The sequence below is a fragment of the Phalacrocorax aristotelis genome, chromosome 2, assembly GCF_949628215.1.
Source record: "Phalacrocorax aristotelis chromosome 2, bGulAri2.1, whole genome shotgun sequence".
NCBI lineage: Eukaryota > Metazoa > Chordata > Aves > Suliformes > Phalacrocoracidae > Phalacrocorax > Phalacrocorax aristotelis.
This window is the reverse complement of record NC_134277.1, coordinates 37,994,303-38,011,097: the sequence shown is the minus strand read 5'-3', so window position 1 is coordinate 38,011,097 and position 16,795 is coordinate 37,994,303. Positions and strand designations below refer to the sequence as shown.

At 43.2% G+C, this 16,795-nt stretch overlaps 2 protein-coding genes across 5 annotated transcripts in view; one reads left to right on the top strand and one right to left on the bottom strand.

The window, feature by feature from the left end:
- The window catches only part of JAZF1 (JAZF zinc finger 1), a 195,607-nt gene extending 188,040 nt beyond the window's left edge, over window positions 1-7,567 (top strand). Inside the window, exon 5 of the mRNA XM_075083140.1 lies at window positions 5,156-7,567. Within this exon, the coding sequence (XP_074939241.1) occupies window positions 5,156-5,332 (177 nt within the window). The 3' untranslated portion in view covers window positions 5,333-7,567. The remainder of the gene's footprint in view (window positions 1-5,155) is intronic.
- A 1,069-nt stretch (window positions 7,568-8,636) lies between these two features.
- TAX1BP1 (Tax1 binding protein 1) overlaps window positions 8,637-16,795 on the bottom strand; it is a 63,415-nt gene continuing 55,256 nt past the window's right edge. For all 4 annotated transcript variants that reach the window (XM_075083136.1, XM_075083138.1, XM_075083137.1 and 1 more), the window contains 2 exons: window positions 10,449-10,534; window positions 8,637-9,790 (listed from right to left, as the gene is read on the bottom strand). In XM_075083136.1, coding sequence (XP_074939237.1) covers window positions 9,589-9,790; window positions 10,449-10,534 — 288 coding nt within the window. In that variant the 3' untranslated portion in view covers window positions 8,637-9,588. The remainder of the gene's footprint in view (window positions 9,791-10,448; window positions 10,535-16,795) is intronic.

The window sequence follows — 16,795 nt, the reverse complement described above, 5'->3', positions numbered from 1 at the left end:
TTCAGCCTGATTTTTTTCTTTGTGCATTTTTATCTTTGTTTCCTTCCTTTTAGCTTTGTGTCAACTGTGTTTCTTGTTTCCTCTTCATCTTCCTTCTGCTTAACCCCCTCCTCTGATGAATTATTTGTGGAGTCTGGGTAGGGAGTCCTGTGATCAAAGCACTGGGATTTTCTGGTGGGTACTGGATAATCACAGTCAGGGCTGTAAAACAATTATAGAGCTCCAAACAGGAACACGGACATGCACATACAGTAATTGCCAGGCTCACTTTACGGCTGAGAAAGGATGCATTCCTTTAGGGAGCGAGAAGGAAAGGAGGATATACACAGTTTTCTTTTGTCTGGCCTTAGGTGACGTACGTTTGAGAAGCAGAAATGTTATTTTTAAATGTGTTATTTGTATTACAGTACTGCTTAAAGGACCCAGTAGGGATGGGGCTCCTTTTTGCAAACAATGTGCAAGGATAAAAGATGGCCTCTGCACTGAAAAGCCATTATGGAAAGGTAAATAAGACAAGAATGAGTACAACAAATACTCCCAAGGACTGGGCTGGGGCGGACAATGGAAACTGTAATGAGAACATGTTTATACACAAGCCCAGATGAGTATCAGAAGACCCCACTGGCCTCCTGCCCAGCTGCTATCTCTTGGCTGTTTCCCATAGGCAGTGCAATAGAAGTGAGTCATAAACATGTAGTTGTTCTTCAGGGACTTTATTTTTTTAAGAAATAAAATTGCTTGCTTATAATACTTACTGGTACTCGATATAGTATGGCATGGAGTTTCTTGCACCAAAGATTCTGTGGGGGGAAAAAAACCACCTTTTTTTAATAATAAGTAAATTTGTGGGCTAGTCAGAAACAGCTACATGAATCAGGAGCACACTGACTTCTAGATGCTTAAAACACAAGCCTCTGAATTTCTGAAGCTTGCTTTCTTCTTCTCTAATTATGGTTACTGGCCTAGAGAACAAATAATAAGGGGGGGGGGGTTGCCATTTATGGTTGTTTTTTCTCCATATAATTTGTATTTGATGCCTTAAGTTTGATTTTTAGAAAATCATCTGCATGATTCAAAGAAACCCAGAGATCTTAGCCTTGTTTCTGTGGAGATTTTGGATTTACATCCATGTTTAAGTGTCCTGTCCAGAAGTATTTGGGTATTGAGTAGTTAATGTGCTTTGCAAAATGCCACCTGTAGGAGCTGAAGTGTGCATTTATGAAGGTGGCAATTAGTTTTCCTTTTATTCCAGACCACCTGTATGTCCCAGTTATTTGGTCTCTGGTTCTGGAGAAGGACATTCAAAATGCAGATAAACTTCTTCAGATAACTTCCAAAGAGCAAATGAAGTTTGATACATAATAGATATCAAAAAATCCACAAATAATGCATATATAACTATTATAGAGAAAACCCTAGAGCATTTGTCATAACTTTCCTAGTTTGTGCAAACACAGTAATAAAAGAATAATGTATTTCCGTGCATACAAAATGTAGCTTCTGTGGCATGACTGCCTTGTGGCCTTGGGCGAGAGGAGAAGTGGTACCATCCAAGAACGCAGAGGTATTGGGCTTGTCTCTCTGGCAGGTGTTGGGATGAAGGTCCCAGGTGTGTCGGGTGGGGCAAACCCCGGGAAGGCAGATCTAAGAGCAGTCGGAGCTGGCGGAGCTGAGGGAGGGAGAATATTGAAGTGAGAGAGGAGGAAAAGGGAATTTAGTTGAAAGAAAGGAGCAAGCCAAAGTTTGCAAGTTGAGCGAAGAGGCACTGGACCCACAAAGAAAACTTTGAGAGGAACAGCCAGGAGATACAAAAACGTATATGAATATCCAAGTCTGAAAGAAGAAATCCTCCCAAAACGTCCTTGACCTCTCTTTTCCTGCTGGAAGGGGGTGGCAAGCTCTCTGCAGCGTAGTGGCTTCATGAGTACTGCTGTGCAAGGAGCCCTGCCCAGCGAGTGTCCCTGTGCCCGTGCAAACCAGGTAGCGCCAGTGTAACATTCTCTATCTCCTCCTGATCGGGTCCCAGGTTAATGATTGTTTAAGATTTTAGAGCGCCCTTCTATACTGCCATCTTCTTCCTCAATCATTTGTGAGAGCAAATAACAAGCAACCTAAGTAACCAGAGCAATAAAAGTGATGTATGAGTTTGGCAGTGGGTTTTGCCATACCTCAACAAACTCAGCCCAGACATACAACAAAATGTTTACGTTACAGCAGTGGAAAAAGTGCTGAAGAGCCGACTGTAATTCTAACAACAGTTTTCTTTTAGACAGGGGTACAGGTCAAATTTCGTGTTAGACTAGTTCCTCATACTCTGCGTGGCTTACTGTTTTTCAAACCTTCCATCGCCCAGTTCATTCCACGGAGGTTTCTGGTTTAGAGTTTCCTTAAATTTTTCTGCCTGAAAGTACTTTCCCCCTTCATCAAAGCACGTGGTGTACTTGAGGCCAAGTGGATCGTTAAAAAATCTGGGTCAGGAGAAGAGTACCATTGGCATGGATCAGTGAGGGTATCTGTGACTGCAGATTTGTGGCATCTGTAGCAATTGATACTAGTTTAAAACTATCTTGAAGTGATTTCTTACAAAAATAAAAAGTCTGAACAGGTTTCTGTAGTTTCCAAAATATATCTATAGGGTTTGGGGGATAGCTTGGTTTCTAAAATTTCACTGCAGTAGCAAAAGTTTAGCAGGTCACCCCCCAGATTTCCTCCTCTTTGAAGGCTCAGGTCCTTAATGGTACTCAGGTGTTGACAGATGCCTATGAGAGCCCTCATGCCATCCAGTGACATTCCCAGCCCCTCGCCCCAACTGTCCTGCGGGTGCTGAAGGTTGTAACTATGTGCAGAACCATCTAAAACCTGCCTCAGAATCTCGAATAACTTGCAGGGAATTCACTTGACTGCTCTTGAGGATGATTTGTAGCCTTGATGTGCTCTTGTCTGTCTTGGTGGTGCAGCATTATATCTCTGCCAAATACTCTTCGCCCAGAAGTAACCTGCACTAAAGGCTCATATTTGTATGTCCGGATTGTATTGGAGACTGAAGATTCTTGTCTCCCATGTCTCAGGTGACAGCTGTGCAGGCGTTGCCCAGTATTTTTAAGGATGTAGAAGACAATTTGGGGGCTGGACTTGCAACTTCAAGTGAGGATTCAGTGCCCGGGTGCTCTAGACGAGAGAAGCATGAATTTGTGGGCAGAGCAGTTGCGTGGAGTCTTGCACCATACCCTTCTTCCGGGGTGGGTATTTTAGGCAAAGTTTCTCCTTGCTAAAGGATTTCCACAAATCAGCCTCTCCAGACACCCAGGCTGCCCTAAAAATGCCACTCCAGCGGTGCAGACTCCACTGGGCATTACGAGTTCAGTTCTGACGAAAACAGTGCCACGCTCAGCTTTATGACTGAAACCAGAGAACTGTTTTAGCTTAGAGATTAAAAATACATTGCTGCCACGGCACAGTTAATGTGTAATAAATAGTGGCCAGCATTTTACGTTGTAAGGCGAGAACACCGTAGCTCTCTGGCAGACAGGGCGGTTTCTCTTGCAGTTGCACTCATTCCCCACTTCCCTGACGGGAGCTGTGAGTCCCTCGTGCTCCCGCTCGCTGTTGCGGGCTGTGGTTGGCGCGGGGCCGTGGAGGGGCAGCAGGGCGAGTGCCTCTCTCAGGAGCGGGACGCAAGGCTTGGGATTCTGGCTCGGAAGAAGTTGGATTCGGAGGTAGGGGAGGAGAAAGGGAAGTGTTGGCAGGGGAGTGGTACTGAAGGTGTTAACCTCGTGCCTTTCTGGGCTTTGCTTTCTGATGTATATAGAGTCTTCTGAAGTTTTAGGAGTTGTAGCTGTTTACTGAAGGCTTTTTTTTTTTTTTTTTTTTTAAATTATCTTACTTGTCCAGCTGCTGTGAGTTCCAGGCTGGAGCTCTCCCTTCCTGTAAGCTGCACGTTAATAAAACTGAACTTGCTGCTTAAAAAGAGCCAAGGGGACTTTTGCTGTGTGTGACACCAGGCAGTGGTTCAGCAAAGACAAAATCCCCGAAACTTTTCATTTAGCGGGTTAATCGATATCCATGCTGTTAATCGATTTTGTCTCTTTTTAAATAGTTCTTAAATAAAAAACCCAAAACTTGAGATACGTATCTGGAGACTCTCGAGAGGACGCAGTGGAGCCTCAGAGCTGTGCCTTTGGCACAAATTGCCTCGGCATCTTTTGTCTTCCTAGGAGAAACTCTAGCAACAGACAGTTTGTCTTTCCTTATTTATCCAAAATCCAAGCTCTTTTAGTGGAAGCAGATAAGAGAGACTCCAGTAGGAATCACAGACAAGTGAGACCACAGCAGCTTCTTCCGCTTCTGCCGGAAGACGGGGAAAGGAGGACGGGTATGATTTTGATTTACGCTCAGTAAGGTTCTTGATGACCCTAGCAAGAGCGTTGCCTGTTCCGTGACTGTGCCAGCGTGAGGGTAAGTGTGCTGTGGTGCTGGGTTTCGTTCTTTCTCTCCAAACTACAGTGGAGATCAGTTCTCTAGTTTTAGCTGTAGAATATTCCCAAACAACAGCTGTTGCAAAGACGGCTTCTCTGCATTATTTTCTAAGTACCCACCCTGTGTAACTTTTTAAAAGTTAAGTGTTCCCGGCAGTTAATTCTTTGGAGACAATGTGTAAACTATCAGGATTTGCTGGTGCCTAAAGACACATCTAGAAACAATGACACGAAACGGAACAAACACACCATGGGGGGGAGCTTCAGCTTTTTGAAGGAGTGTGACTCAAGTCTTCGTGCCAATTCTTTGTTTGCTTGGAAATGAACCTCTGAATGAAATTTGTCAATGCTATATCAAAAAAAAAAAAAAAGGTCAGGAAGCAAAGGCCGTCTCTGTGGGAGACCATGAAATGGTGTTTTTTGGTAAGTGCCGTACGTTGGGACATAAAAATTGGGATTACCCAGGTAGACAAGTTTCATGCCTTAGAAGCGCATGGGTTATTCTCCGTCTTGTCCCACCTCGTGTCGTGAAAGCCCAACACACGCACAGCACCCAGCGGCAGTTCCCTGCCATTAGCGTGGGTTTTGCCCGTAACGTTAATCAATTTTTGGTTTTTTAACAGGAAGCCAGGCCACCTCCAGCCACCTTGACCACTAACATTTTCCTCTTTCGCTCACAGAATGTGAACGGTATCAAGTACCACGCCAAGAACGGGCACAGAACACAAATCCGCGTACGCAAACCATTCAAATGTCGCTGTGGAAAGAGTTACAAGACAGCTCAGGGCCTGCGGCACCACACAATCAATTTCCATCCCCCCGTGTCTGCTGAGATTATCAGGAAGATGCAGCAGTAACGTGCTGGTCACAAATGTGCCAAGAAATCCTCACCAGCAGTTGCTGATTTTGAGAACAGCCACCTTTTTCAGGGGAAGCATTCAGCAACCCTTTAAAAAAAATTAAATGCATGCTTTAAAATTTTCTGTAATTTTGGAATGATGTATCTTTGTAGAGTTAATGATTTTGTACATTTGCACATGTAATCACCATACCCATTTTTCATTACTTTGAGATAAGGTGCTATAAAAGCTATAGGTTCTTCAGAACATTTTTCTCCAAAACAGAAAAGATTGGGGGAGGGGGGAGGGGGAAACGTTGCGTATTTAGTTGTACTGAAGTGTTGAACAGGAGCGAGAGGAGGAGAGCTTGGCACTGACGCCCTTTCGAGATTGTAACGTGATGAAGACTTTCGATGCATCCGTCAACGCGTGTGCAAAACCAAAACAATACCACCCTCGTCGAACTCTAGTTAACATGCCTTACGTAATGGAGCTAGCCGTGGAGTAGCAAGTCTTTTAGGTAACGGAAATATAAATAAGAAAGAATGTTTAACATAATATGCTAAAAATATTTTCATACTTAAATAACATACATAAAAAGGTGTGCTTGCTGTATTTTATATTATCTTGCAAATCTTCTTTTTTTTTTTTTTTTTTTTTTTCCCTCTTTTCCCCCTCTGGAAACGCTGAAAACCTTCCCATTCGACCCAGTGAACAATCACTTTAGCGTTAGAAATAACTACTTTTTTTTTTTTTTTTTTTTTTTGTACAAGATGATGTCGTATTACGTTCACGCCCATCAAACTTTTGAGGACCAATATCCCAGTCCAACTAACTATTTACCCCTGAACTATCTCTTAGAAAGACACTCGGAAATACTTAAGTGCAAATTTATGTGTGTGTGAGAAACGATTACCTTCATCTCAGATGAAGTTTTAAAGCACTTTGTAGTTCTCTATTGCCAACAGGTTTAATGTTTTATGTGTTGCCAATTCTTGCAACTACTGCATGAGCGCGTGCCTGTGGTTGCAAATAAAAATTAAAAATCCTACGCATGGTTTAAGGAGGTCCGTTATTTGTGCTAAGGGAGTTTCTAATGCCTCTCCCTCATGTTCATTGTATTCTGAGAATTTTTTTTTTCTTTGTGCGTTTTTTTATTTTTTTGGCTTCTCGGTGTAGGTCACTGCATTCCGCTCGGAAGCGTCTGTTTAGCTTTGCAATTAATTTTGCTGAAATAGGACATATGAGCCTTACTGACGATTAAGTGCTTCTTGCAGCAGGTGGTCAGAGACTGACCTAAAACAAGAGCCCAGAGGAGAGCGCGGCCTGTCGGGGCGGTACCCGAGGGCGCGTGGCTCACCACCCTGCCTTGAGCGCGCTTCTCTCATGCGCTGCCGGGGCGGCCGTGGGCACCCCGCGCCCCGCCCCACAAACACGTCCTAGGCGGCCAGGGTCCGGGAGGGACGCGCTGTGTTAAACACGGCCGGCGCCTTCGCTTAATTCCGCTTCTTTTAAGTGCAAAAGAGAGCGCAGATAGAGGAGGAGCGAGCTTCCCCTTTAATTTTTTGTCCCAAAGCTTTAAACGAAATGACAATTCCCTCGTCTCCGGCAGAGTAAAAGTCTCTTTAAAACACTTAGGGCTCATCCTAACGACTAAGCGGTTAGAACACCCCAACGGAAGTAAAACCTGAGTTTTCCAAACCCTTGCGCGGCGACAGCGCTTGCGTTGCACCGCGCCGTCAGCTGGGCCTGAAGGATGACCCAGACATGAGAGTTCCTGGCACACGAAGGCCCCGGGTGGCCCCTTCCTGCCTTCTGCAGTTTTGGCACCAGATGTGGCCAACAAACATGTTTTGGCTCTGCTCCTAGCGCAAGAAACGACAGGCTGGGTAAGTTCGTTCAACAGCTAAACGGTCGTAAAACGTCATTGTTGCATGTAAATTCCTTTTGACTATAAAAAGGAAATTCCAGTTTCTATTTACCTACTCATTGTGACAGTATTATTAAACAGGTAAAGATGGGACTATTTTGTTATACTGTGTATAGTGAATGTATTGTACCGTGTCTGTGAAAAGTGTGCTTTAAATTATATTTTCATATGTTTTGTTGGGGACAAAGTACTTTAAGTTTGAAAGTGACAGAGGTTTGTTTTAGAACTGAAGGCAACTTAAAAGAATTCCTGTTGAGAAAGCTGCTTATAAGTGTAAATCAAATCACATTTAAAATAAACTGCCTCTGACCTAAAAAAAAAAAGACCGCTCTTTGCTTGTTACTAACCTGGAGAGTGAAGTTCCTGGGCTGCAGAGAGTCTTTCATTTGTGTATTTTACTTCGGTGTCATCAAACCCTGCATTCAGCTGAAGCAACTTGAGCACCACAGCGTAAACGCACACAATTACACAGAACGCTACAGCCTTGGGGGTGGGGGAGGATTATTTTGATTTAATGAGTCCAAGGGATTTCAGATGTCACCAGCAGCTTCCTTCCACCACCACAAGCAGGCTCAGGTCACCAGATGATAAAATGTATATTGAAGCCCCCGTTTATTGGTAGGGTAGGGGTTACCCTTCGCCTAAAGGTTTTCACAAGGGCCATGGCTAGCGCTAGGAAAGGAGACATCATTAATGCCACTAGGTTGTGGCAGAGGTCTTTGGCTGCCATCATGTGCCCACAAACTCCCTGGTTATTTAAGCAGCCACGGCGGTGGCTGATTAACAGGGAAGCTCGCATGGTCCCTGTACGCACACGCGGACACACGCACCCAAGAGCGGTCCCTGCGTCGGCACAGCTGGGGTCTGAGGTGGGCCTGCCTGCGCAGGATGCCGACCTCTGAGATGACAGAAGTCTTCTAATAACGTGATAATATTTTGGGTTTATAGCCTGTCCTGACTGGTCTCACATGCCACCGAGTTACAGTAAAAAATAACTGACAGAATATTCTTCCAGCCCCTCCGTGCCTCCCCTCAGGCCATCTCTTGACATAAAGGTCACAGTTAATTTTTTTTTTTTAACCTTAAGACTTAAAACGGAACACAAGGACGGATGTAGGAGCTGCTGCGCCCGGCCCTGCGATTTATCGATGGCATCAGCTTTTCATAAGCCCTGCACTGAACAGGCAAGTGCACGTGTCCAGGAGAGAACCGCAGACAACGGGAGCTACTCAAAACCTTAATCCCCGAGTCTCTCTCTCAACAAAAGAGCACAAACAGACATGAGCAAGAGTTTCTCTGTCACACCGAGCTGAACCGTCACTTCTTGCAGCTACACAAAGCCTGAACTCTGTTTTATTTGGAAATGAGCAGCAGGAAAAAAGGACCACTGACTCCATGAGTAGTTTTGCTTTTAATCTAACAAGACTACTGTACAACAAGTGGAAAGCAAATTTGCTTAATACAGTTAAAGTAAATATAAAATGTTTGGATGTACACACATGTTTTTACTTAGTGGAAAGAAATACAGAGAATTAAAACGCAGAAAGTTTTAAAAGCCCTAAGCCAAAAGGAACACGATTCACTGTCGTGAAAACATAACAATATTTTCTACTGAACGCAACTGCAACGTAACGCAATGACTTTTTTTTTTTTTAAACGATTACTTTCAGGCATTTAAGCACAGCAGTTTCTTTCAACTTGAAAATACTGCCTTAAGGTATAACGTACTTTATTTACCATTACCCCTTAAGGCAAACATTCCGTAAGTAAAACTGAAGTATTTGCCATTCCTTCCGTTGCAAGCATGTAATCTCACAGTACATGCATCTACATTTCAGAAACGTACTAGAAAACTATATTTTCATAGGATAAGGGATGTAACTTTCTGATTTAAGTGTTACTCAAAGAAAAACTACACAGCTTTGCTAGGAGAAACAGCTGTTTATTACATTTTCAATCATGCCTCAGTTATCACAGTCAAGGGAAACCCCAGGTGTTTTGGTGGCATTTTTATGTAGGCTGAGGAGCGTCATGAAGCTGGTCTCATTGTTTCTGAGGCTAAATCATTCCTGGGTCCTTACAAATTCCACTAAGTAGGGGAATAAATAGCTACGTACACAACAAGGTGGGGTTTTGTAGGGGTTATTTTTAGTATAACGTTAGGGAGAGAGAGAAGAGAACCCAACAGCAGCTCACAGCCACGATTCACCACGGCTCCCGTTAGAGTACGTTAGCTTTTAATCGGAAGTTTGCTCCGTTACAGAAAAGCTGCAACTGGTTTTGTTCTGTAGGTGGACTGCTCAAAGTTGTGGGGTTTTAAGCTACACTGCAAAACAAGGAGTATTTAATCAAAATTTAATACGTTCTGATCAAAGTGCGTCTGAACGTGCCTCTCAAAGCCTTGCTGATCGTAGTCCGGCGGGAACTGCTCGCTGCACATGGGGCACACCTTCCAGTGACTCTCGACGTGCTCCTCGAACTTGCTCTGGTCGTAGTTCGGTGGAAACATCACGTCGCAAAGAGGGCATTTCTTGTGCACGTCGAAACTGCGCGAGGAGGCGGAGGGGGAGAAAGGGAACAGTCATTTCCTCGGTTATTGCAAAGGAAAATGTAAGAGTAGGATCCCGTCGCCACCGACGTTAAGAGCTTTACTACAAACTTCGATTTGAGCAGACTTTGTACCTAAGCAAGTGTCATACAGTTAATTTAATTGTCTTCACTGGAAGTGCTCAGTACAGTTAAGGTCGTTTTACACAGGAATTCCAAAATAACCTGGCATTTTAAAAGCGACATAGTTTTGACATAATTCCAGCTACCACTGAATACAAATCTATTGAATGTCTTAATGGCCAAGCAGTTTCATGGGAAACCACTCTCTCTGCTCATAAATGCTTGCTCTTAGCAAACATAACACTTTATAAAAGCTCTAAACTTACGTTCACAATTAGGTTGGAAAGAGAGGGGGGAAAACAAAAGTTATTCATTCATTTACCAAAGAAATTGTCCACGTTCCGTCAAAATAAGTTATAACGCGAACAGTCAACCCAGTCTAACAGCATATTGGCTGACAGTTAATTGTAAACCAAACATTCACTGAAAGTGCTTTATGGTTTTTCATCTCCACCCCCCGACCCTTGAGTAAAAAAGTCCGGTTATAGAGAAACGTATCCGTGCCATTAGAGACCCATAAAAGAGAACATTTACCTGGAATCAAAGCAGAAACCGGTTCCACGTTCATGCAAGAGAAGACTCGGAGGATCAGGAGCAGAAGGTACAGTGTTGTCGTCATCCTATTAAAAAAATGCAAAGGAAACATTTAAAATAATACCCACTAGCAACAGCTTTTTTTCTTTCCCCTCCAAATACATTTTTGTTATCGAGCATAAACAGGGATGAAATTTACCTTTCGTTTTCTAACCTCTGCACCTAAGTTTTACTTCAGTGTACAAAAGGGAGACGTGGTTAATGAACACAAAAAGCTAAACACAGACAGCCTTTTGACCGTGTACCTAGAGCAGAAACCTGGGCCGGTGCTGCCAGAATGCTTCCGCTGGCACCGTAACTAAGGAAATGCAGGTCACCTCACCGTTAATGCCTGGGGCTACGTCGGAACGGAAAAACCTGTGTTAAGCGGAGTGCAGGGCATCGCGCTACAAACCACAACAGCATTTTATTGAGAGCTAAAATTCAAAAATAAATTCTAGACAATGGAATGTCAGGTCAGACTTTAAAAATCTCGACAATTTAAAATTTCAGCAAGGGGAAAAAAGAGAGGCACCGGTTCCAATCCACATGCTTGCCTCCCAGCGGTCAGTTCTGAGCGATCTGCCTACGCTGCTCGCTCTCACCAGCCGAGCACGTCACACGCTTCACGCTGCCGCCAGGCCCGTCAGCTAAATTGCCCTGTCCGGCTGCTTCCTCTCATCAGCTCCCTCGGCTGCGCTCTCCGGCTCGCAGCACGCGAACAGCTGCAGCGGGCACTGATGAGGAGCGCTCTGCTGACGGACAAGCGGGTTTGCCTCGGAGCTTCCATCAGGTTAGAAGGCAGGTCAGCCTCTAGGGAACCCGCTGCTCCTCACTTCTCACAAAGGAAGACAGGAATCTGCCTGCGCTGGGCAATTCTCCAGCAGAAAAATGATGGATACTTACAGTGACAGGTTTCTGAGAGTTCCCTTCTGACGAGCAAGGGGTCAGAGCACTTATGTTTGGCAGGTTTGGGGGTCTTTTTTTATTCTGTGATGATGTTTTTACTAATTAAGAGTTAAATAAGCACAGTGATGTAAGCAAACACAACTAAGGGAAGAAAACGGCACAAAAGGAAAATAAAGCAGGAACAAAAATCAGAACCGCGTTTGTAAAACCATTCTTTATGCAGAATAAAACTATTTATTATACAGCATCTTGGTTCTATTTTTCTATTAGATAATGCAGCACAAAACCTCATTTCAAGGTGGGACTACAGGTAGATTCAGGAAGATTTTTGAAACTCCAACTCCTAGTTCGTTTTCCTTCTCATCTCACAGATGCCCTCTGTGCAAGGATTCGCAATTACCTAGCAGATCTTCAAAAATGCATGGGCAAGGGACCATATGTAACAGCGTACACACTGTATGTTTTATACAGATAACTAATACTTATATTCAAACACATTTCATTTTTAGGCTAAAACGTACTTCGTCCTTACGAAGAGTTAATGGAAACAACAGGGCAGGACAGGAAGATTCCCTCAATGTTTTTCTTCTCCTGACAACAGCTGTTTAGCTTCAACCATTTAACGTTTCCATTAAGCAGCTAGTGGGGCTTGCTGCGACAGATGCTAGCAACAGACATATTTTCCTGTCTAACTTGCTTGCTTTGCACCTGCAGTAAAAAGGGCATATGGGTTTTGAAATATTATTTGTTCCTTTTGTCATGAAGGAGGTAGGATGTATGTATTAAAGAAGGAAAACTATTTAAAGCACTCTTGTGCTTCGATGCTACAGCTTATATCGTGCCAAAGACATGACAAAGTTGCTGAATACCAGACTATAAGCAAACCAGGGCTTATCTGAGAAAACAAACGCACGTCTTCCTTCAAAAAGATAATTCCACTACAAACACAGGCCTAATGAGTAGTTAAATCCTTTGGTTTAAAACCAAGTTCTTTACTGTTTGCCACTCAGTCGCTTCTTGAGCACAGGGCATTTTTGTCACAGCGCTTACTAATACTTGGTTACAAATGACAAGGTGGACGAGGTGCGTCTCCGGTGAAAGGGCTCTTCAGCCTCAAAACCTTAAGCAAGCTTTGTTTAGGACAGGTTAGCGGACCCAATGACAAAGGCACAGGTTATTCATTATATTAAGGATTATTAGTTTTAGTTGAATACGGGGTCAGGATTTACCAATACTCAATGTTAACTTGGTATATAAGGGCATTAACCAGAATTACGTGGCTAACATGACACAGATGGGTCTCTTTTCCCATTCAAAATTATTAGTGCTTTCAACAAAACCCAACTTTTGACAGGGTTTTTATATTGTCCTGAAAGGAACCGCTAACCTGAATGCCAGGCTGCAACAGAGACAGAGCTCATCATTCCTGTAGTCATCCATCTTCCACACAAATGTTAGAATACCTCAGAAATTTTAGTGTCCCTATCAGGAAAGGAAACCTCTCAGCCTTTTCACACGCATTACACAAAGATTAAAAGGTTCTGAGTGGCAAATGAAATATGGTCGTATCAGACATTATTCAAGTAGAACTGATCTTACCAATGCCCTCCGTCCATCAGTATTAGCCGTGTCAGCAGAAGCAGACTGCTTTAGCACCACCTTCCCCACATGGCTATTTCTGCTCTGCTACCACAGTCCAGGGGAAACTAAAGATTTTAATTAGAACCAGCAAAAATGCAAACCGATTTAGACGAAGGTTTGCAGTCTTTAAAATTTAATTCTAAAAAAAAAAAAAAAAATCAGCACCGCCTGTCCACATCGGATGAAGCTTTAATAGGTTAACAGGTTGGGTGGGGTTTTATGCTTCGTTTTGGGTGGGTTTTTAATGTTATTTACTCTAGTTATTGTAGTTATCTGTTCAGTACTTTGCCCCCCCCCCCCCCCCCCCCCCCCCCCCCCCCCTTTTTGGGTTACTGGCAGTCACTTGGTAAGATGAAATTGTGCACATCTTTTGTCCTTCCTTTCCGCTTCTGGCAAGTGGGATACCCTACCATGTACAAATATTACATTCTTCCTCCCTCTTTTTTGAAAAACTGAATTGAAAAAAAAAAAAAGAGTATGATGCTTTCCTCTACATGGGCACTGCTGCCTCGCAGGCACCGGCTTCAACAAAAGGCAAGTGCAAGTTATTGACACTTTTTAAAAAAAAGGTTTTCTGGTGTCAAAGTAAGGTTAAGTTTGTTATGCCCTAAGGATATAGCTTTCTCATGACCCAGTTCAATTAACTGTAAAAATCATAGTATGTGTTCCTTAGAGTAGCTTCTGACCTGCGCACCATGTAAGAACAACAATACTGAGTATATATTGATACCATGCTGTTACGATACGGAAAGCCTGTTTCTTCAGTGCTCTCTTCCTCTTGGCGAAGTATATAAAGATCAACTCTTAACCTTCTGTTATGCTTAACCCAAACAAGAAGAGTGCAAACCTACACTGAGCATACCTCGAAGTGTGCGTTACAGAGATTACTGTGTAATTAAAGACTGGCCGAACAGCAACAATGAGAACTTCACCTTGGTCTGAGAGTGAGTATTTCACAGCTATTCTAATTAAGATTACACTACACAGTATACAAACACCAATAACTAAAAACTCTCATGCGCTGCCCCGGGCTAACTTGGAACTTCTGGAGAACACCGCAAGTGTCCCATAGTGCTGGACTCCGAACGCTGTTCATTTCTGTCATTTCAGATGTACAGGGTACACTCGAATTTTGTCCAAGGGAGAACTACAGGAAGGGAGGACAGAACTTGCTCATCTTGGTTCACAATCACTCAGTGCCCAGCTTCTTCCAGGTAGTACACCCAGTGATACGTTCTTTATTCTTATAAATGATGTCACATATGCTTTTCAACCTGATATTTCAAACCCGCTCACTCTCCCACGGTAAAACAAACCATCCCCTGGAGATTCAAAACCTGAAATGAGAAGGCTAGCTGAAGCTGCTTTTACAGAAAGTGTCTGACAATTGCCGGGAGGCCAGGCCTCAACGGCTCAACCTATGCTGTATTTTAAGCATAGGCACAGTCTTACTCTCAAGACCCCACAGTCGAGTCATCAAGTTATTTGGACGATGCCCATACTCCTTGTTTTGAGAAAAGGACAGTTTAATCTGCCCTTTGTGTAGGCCCAGGGCCAGCTTCCTTACACTCCACACGGATGACCAGGGACACCGCTGCACACACTTAGTCCAAGACCTCTACAGCGCCCTGCAGCAATGTAACGCAGCGATGCGTAGCCTCAGGTCTGTAGGAAAGAGTCTGAAGGCTGTACCCAAGGCTGATGCTGTGGTTATGTAGCATAACAAGTGCCAGGCCTTCAGAAGTCAGGAGTTTGGGTATCTAGGTTAACGAATAATAAAGGATGCCTTTAACATCGTGGCTTAACTAATTTCACTGGACTTGTAACTCTGACTCTTTAAAATTGCCACAATGAGTTCCACAGATTACATGAATCAAAGATAAACACAGTATTACACAATAAAGCATGGTTAAAGAGGTTTGCCACTAGAAGGGAAAGCCAGACATTAACTGTCAGAAATAAGTGCAACTCACCTAGTTTTAACAAAACTAACCTATTTTGTTTCAAGTACTGCTTTTGTGATTACAATTGTAATCAGTTCCAAGACTGCCGAACAGAAATCAGAAACAAAGCCGTGCGACACTGTACAAAAACCTTAGACTTGAACAGTCCCTGCCTCTGATTTCTACAGATCATTTTAACATGCAACAGTAAGCGAAGCAATACCCATCTTAAGCTTTGATCAACCAATAGAGATACGTTGCTAACGTATAGTGCGGGTAAACGGGAAAGAAGAGTACATACATTTTCTTCCTGGGATTCAGCTCTGCTGTGTGAGTGAAATCAAACAAACCCTTTTAGGTTTCTCTGCCTCTCTGCAAGCAGTCTGGTCTGCCATGAGGTACCTGGATACAAACTGCTCCTTTTATTACTATCTTTTGCATAGGATAGACATCAGCTGCCAGGGTAATATCAGGCTAATAAAGTGTAGTGGGGTTTGGGTTTTTTTTTCTAGAAGAAGGGCCACTTTGGATTCATCTCAAAAAATACCCTGACCTGGTTGTCAGATGCCAAAAGTTACACCCCCACCCCCCACAAATTTACTGTGACTAACAACATTGTTTAAGAGTCTCAGGATAGTTATTCTGGGCTTACTGCCAACTGTAATCAGGACTACATTTCTAACTCACACTTCAGTATTTTATATATGTATACACACATACATATATATGTGTGTGTGTGTTTTGTTTATAGATCTCTCCCATACATACCTGCTTCTAGAAATTATTTGCTCCAAATGATTACATTTTGGTCAATGATGGGAGCACGAGCAAACGGAAAGTCAGTGCTCAGCAGATGACAGCAGGAACTTGGGGCACGTCACCCACTCCACACAAAATCACCACTGTGTGCACGCTCACCTGGCATGATTAACACAGACCAGCTTATCCCTCTCAGAAATCATGGTTTAATTGGCCTAGGAGTTACAAAAGCCAAAGCTATGAAGAAATCTGGTAAGTTTGAGTCATACAAAACTGATGTTTTTTCACGTCAACCAAATACACAGAAAAGCCATTCCCAAAGAAGGAAGTTTTGGGAGAAACAAAAGCAGAACACAAAGCAACGTTAAAGAAAAATTCTGATGCATTTGCAGATGTATCCTTAATTGGTCTATAACTCAGAATAAATGAGGACAGTAAAGACAGTGTAAGTTTCAGCATAGCAGGAGTGCCACCATCACCTGATCTTGTACTGCTACTCAAGATAATGGCCAGTAACAAAAATGCCTCATGGAGAAGTAGAAAGAGGACCCTACTACACTTGGGGTAAGAGCAAACAGCATTATCCTTAGGAATGTGGAAACTAAGTTCAGGTCACATTAGGAGCAAATGCCTCAGCAGAAGGATCATCCCAATCATGAGCCTGAGAATTTTGTAACTTACCAGTAGGAAAGACAAAATTACTTTCTAGAGGGTTACGCAGATAGCAGCTGTACCTCACAGAACTGAAGATCAAATCATTAGTTGCAGGTACAGAAGCATCCTCAGGAAAATAACTGATGCACAACTTTAGCATGAAAATAGTCCTCTTAAAGTGAGCTTAGGGCATCTGTGATGTCTTTCCTTCTATGAATGGGAGTGGTGCACACCCTAACACCCATCCAGTACTGTAAGGCTATGCCTCACTAGGCCAAATGTGCTCTTAAGGAGCGTACAGAACTTCTGACACTGGAATGAGAAAGCAGTAGCGGGTGAACAGAGACCAAACTGGCACACTTTTTCCCCCATCACCAACCAAAAGGCTAGTTACTATCTTGT